The following is a 4,698-nucleotide window of genomic DNA, read 5'->3' as shown; positions in this document are numbered from 1 at the left end:
ACTTGTACATTGGTGAAACTAAGCAGCCACTTCACAAATGCATGGCCCAACACAGGAGGGCCAACTCCAGTGGACCAGAGTCAGCAGTCCACCTCCACCTGAACGACAAAGGACATTCTTTTGAGGACAGTGAAGTCCAGATCCTCTCCAGAGAACATCGCTGGTTTGAGAGAGGAGTTAAGGAAGCTATTTTTGTAAAAAAATAGAACACCCCTCACTAAATAGGGGTGGCGGACTAAGACACAACTTGCCATCGATCTACAATCCTGTTTTGAGATCCCTGCCCAAACATGCCCACCAGGACAATAGGTGCCGGTCCACAGGGGAGGATTCAAGGCCAGGTAATGACTCTCACCGATACTGGGCTATAACGACTCAGTCGTTAAGGGACATTGTTGGCCTTCAAAGGACTGAAACACCACCAAGGGGGATAAATATCTCCGGCTCAACACCAGTCAGTCAGAACTGAAGAAGCTTCTTGGAAGAGAGGTGACACGTCTTCGACCTAGAAATCTAGTCAAGTTGATTTTTTCAGCTCAAGTAGACCTGAAACTAGAAACAGACTTCAGGTGGCAGCTACGCCCATAGAGTGCTAGTGATATGCAACCTGACACACAGGCAGTGTAGATAGCTGAAATGATTAACATTGCAGCTTATTGGTTGGATGAAAAACAGGACTATAAGATTGGGAATTGGATTGGCTTTATTCTGGCCAATACTGATCCTGTGAAATATGCCCGGATTGGTGCCAATACCCAGTGATGGAAAATAACTAAGAACATTTACTCAAGTACTGTAACTAAAGTACAATTTTGAGGTATCCGTACTTGGAGTATTTTCATTTTCTGTTACTTCATACTTTAAGTTCAGTACATTTTAGAGGCAAATATTGCATCTGTTACGCCACTACAATTATTTTATAACCTTAGTTACTTGTTGCTTTTCAGAATCAAGTTAATACAAAAAAATACAGTATGGTTATAAGACTTTACTGATCTATTGTGGGAAATTCACAAGCGACCCAGCAGTAATTCAATTAAATGCATATAAGCCAGTTAAAAATAGCTCCCACTTTACCAGCTGCAACATTAAATGTGATGTCCACAATAATGCATCAGTAATTATAATACAATAATATGATATACAGAAATGTTAAATGTGCCATTCTGCATAATGAGTACTTTCACATTTAGTACTCTTAAGTATGTTTTGATGCTGATTTCTGTCTGAATGCCTGTCATGAGAGGAGGAAAAAAAAAAATATTCCAAACCAACTACCCAAAATAGAAAAAATAACCCTAACTCCTCTCATACCCAGGTTGTGAAGAGGGTTAGTGGTTTAAAAAAAAAAAAAAAAAAAAAGGATGAATGCAAGAAGGATGTAAAAGGATGTGCACTCACTATGACAGGGCCACGGCTTGTCTGGCGGTAGACATTCTGGTAGCCCAGGTAGAGGATCAGTGTGGCGGTGCAATAAAGGAACCCAAACACACCGACACACACAAAGAACTCTGCGGAGGAGGAGAAGTCGCCCTGCAGGTAGGTCGTATTGAATGTACTGCTGCTGCTGTTACATGCTGGTACCATATAGGGGTGCTTTGACAACCTGAAGGGAGGTACAGAGAGGGAAGGCATTTTCAACAGTTGCTCTGATGACTTTTTTTAATTGAGCTACTCTGTCATTTCAGAAAAAGCAATTTCTCACCTGCGTTACTATGCAAGAAAAAAAAAATATAAAAAAAAATTAGGTGAGACTTTTTAGATTTGACTAAGACTGTGCAAAATTAAACAGAATCCTCAACTGATTTGCATTACTATAGCTCAGCTCCATCATAAAGAAATTTTTCACAGGATTTGGAATTTGACTTTTTTTTTTTAATCATTTCATAAAATTATTAACTTGATAAACAGAAGACCCTGTTCCAGATATCAGAATGCCACAATCTATGTTTAGGTAAGAAAAGCCCTTTGTTTAATTGTTTAACTGATATTAATCAGTAAGGAGTAATACTGTTCAGATTTGAAATATTGTTCAGATGAAGGACTCCTTTGGAACATGTGTACTAAGCCCTAGGGGAGGCTATGTGTAATGTAAAGAGTTGTGAAAACTCAGGTAGAGATGGTTCTGGTAAACCTTTTATACACCTTTGACTACTTTACTGTGAAGAGATATACATCACATAGTAATTGGTTCTGAATGACACTGCTGTAGTTCCAGTTTAATTAGATCTCGGCGCTGCCTTTGACACAGTTGACCATACAATAGTACTTGACAGACTGACTAATGTAGACAAAAATGTTATTTTTCCTGGACTGGACTATTTTTGATTCTGCATTGTTGGAAGAATCTATGGTGTTTTGGGAAATACCTTCAGAATTTTGGTGAGTCTTATATAAAAAAAAAAAAAAAAAAAAAAAAAAAAAAAAAAAAACACTGCAGGGTTCAAACATTCAGCACTCTCTCAACATCGCAGATTAACGGATGATCATCTCTGTGATTCAAGTGTATGTACAAGAAAGTCACAAGCTGGGGTGCGCATTCCATGAACTCCCATCAGGCCATATTATACAAAACAATAACTACCACCATAGTTATGTAGATAAAACCCAAACTGACCCTGCTCTGTCATCAAGCAAGTATATTCACATTCAATGATTCTGCAATGTAGCTGGACAAATAAATTATTGTACTGTATGTGCCTGAACTTTCAACATCAAACTAAATGACAATTGTCTTTGTTATAAAAGAAGAAGGCTGAGAATTAGTGCTCAGATTGATTCTGTTTGTGAACAACAATAACCAGGTTTTTAGATGTTTAATTATTAACTGCATTCTACCATGAACAAACAAAGCAACAATCAAAGGATTTATGTCCAGACAGAACTTAAAGTTACTAATCAAAGCTTTTATTTTCAGCATGCGGGTTCCTGTGGTAATCGTATTCACTTCCTGTTTCCTGTACTGTCTTGTGCTTGCTACCAGATTGTTTACAGATTAAGCTCACAATTTTCTAGGTTTATCTGAACAACAGGTCATTTTTTTGAGTGACAACATACACCTGCACTACTTAAGCACCTGTGTAACAGAAGTTCTTCCTAATGCCAAATTTAATTTGCTACTTTAGGTCAGCTAGCTTAAAAGCTAGCTAGCTAGTAGCTTAGTTGAGAGTGTTAGGTATTTTTAGTCAGATAGAAATTGGATAGATACTTTATGTATTAGAAATGTTTAGTGGAGATAGGATGTCTGGTTAGACTGTTAAATGCTTAGGCATGCTTATGAGTTTCTACAGGGTACATCTGGTTAAGGACAACTAGAGAGAAGAACTGTGTCTGTTTTTTGGGCGAGTTTGAAAAAAATCCAGAGAGCCACATTGACTGCTGAAACAGCGTACGTCTCTGACATTCCCTCACGTGACACGCGGGGACGCGCACCCTCTGCCCCTCCTCCTCACACACAAGCTGCAGAGGAAGACAGAGAGGAGACAGATTTTCAAAATAATGCTCACCACCAAATGCCATTACGTGCTTTTGCTGATACTGAACAAAGTGGTTCATCATTAGTTGTGATCAAAGGAGGTATTTTAAAGACGGTCTGTTTTCCCGGTAAGGAGGAAGACTGGACTAGCGCCCAGCAGTATTTAGATGGCGTAATTGCAGGATCTGGGGCACAGACTGCCCCGTGCAGTGAGGAGCCAGGCACTTCCAGTCAAAGGAGTGCAGTTGGCTCAGACAGCGTGAAGAATTTGCTGAAGGAGGGTAATCCTTTTGGTGAAAACTCAGCCTTCCAGTGTTTGTACTGCTTCTGCTACAGGGAATAAAAAGCATGGTTGTCACAGGGCAGTGCAGGTTGTGTCTGAAAGTGATAGCTCTAGTGATGACTGGGGTGACAAAGACCATCCCTATTCTGGCTCTTTAAAACGCAGTAGTAAACGCGGAGGAAATATACATGCATGTTTAGAGAAGCCTGCAACTCAAATGCCACTACTCCAAACTAACACACCACAGGGTGGCGTTTCTGTGGAAAAAACCATGTGGGCTTCATAGATAACTGGAAAACATTTTGGGGAAAACCTGGTCTGATTAGCAGAGCACCCATCCCACTTTGAATGATGCGGCACTCATATCTAGAAATATGGATGAGTTTATTTTATAACCTAAATTATGACAACCCAGAGTTGAGTTCAGGATGCAGGGTCTTACACACTACCCAAAACTCCCAGTACCTGTAAGAGACTGTGTCTGCCCCCGACCACCTAAATCAGGGGTGGGCAAACGTTTTGGCTCAGGGGCCACATTGACTTTTAAAATTTGACAGACGGCCTGGGCCAGCACCAGATGCATACAGTCAGGGAAAAAAATAATTTGAACCCCAGCTGATTTTGTAAGTTTGCCAACTAACAAAGAAATGATCAGTCTACAATTTCAGTGGTAGGTTTATGTGAACAGTGAGAGACAACAATAACAAAAAAATCCAGAAAAACGCATTACAAAAAAAGTTATAAAGTAATTTGCATTTTCATGAATGAAATAAGTATTTGATCCCTTTGCAAAACGTGCTTTAGTACTTGGTGGCAAAACCTTTGTTGGCAATCACAGAGGTCAGACGTTTCTTGTAGTTGGCTACACGGTTTGCACACATCTCGGGGGGATTTTGACCCACTCCTCTTTGCAGATCCTCTCCAAGTCATTAATGTTTTG

General features: G+C 39.8%; 1 protein-coding gene across 1 annotated transcript in view; it reads right to left on the bottom strand.

The window, feature by feature from the left end:
- sypl2a (synaptophysin-like 2a) overlaps nt 1-4,698 on the bottom strand; it is a 58,173-nt gene that overhangs the window by 26,999 nt on the left and 26,476 nt on the right. The window contains exon 4 of the mRNA XM_020617885.1: nt 1,402-1,606. Coding sequence (XP_020473541.1) covers nt 1,402-1,606 — 205 coding nt within the window. The remainder of the gene's footprint in view (nt 1-1,401; nt 1,607-4,698) is intronic.

Source organism: Monopterus albus, unplaced genomic scaffold (genome assembly GCF_001952655.1).
Source record: "Monopterus albus unplaced genomic scaffold, M_albus_1.0 scaffold196.1, whole genome shotgun sequence".
NCBI classification, from domain to species: Eukaryota; Metazoa; Chordata; class Actinopteri; order Synbranchiformes; family Synbranchidae; genus Monopterus; species Monopterus albus.
This window is presented reverse-complemented; position numbering and strand designations above follow the sequence as displayed.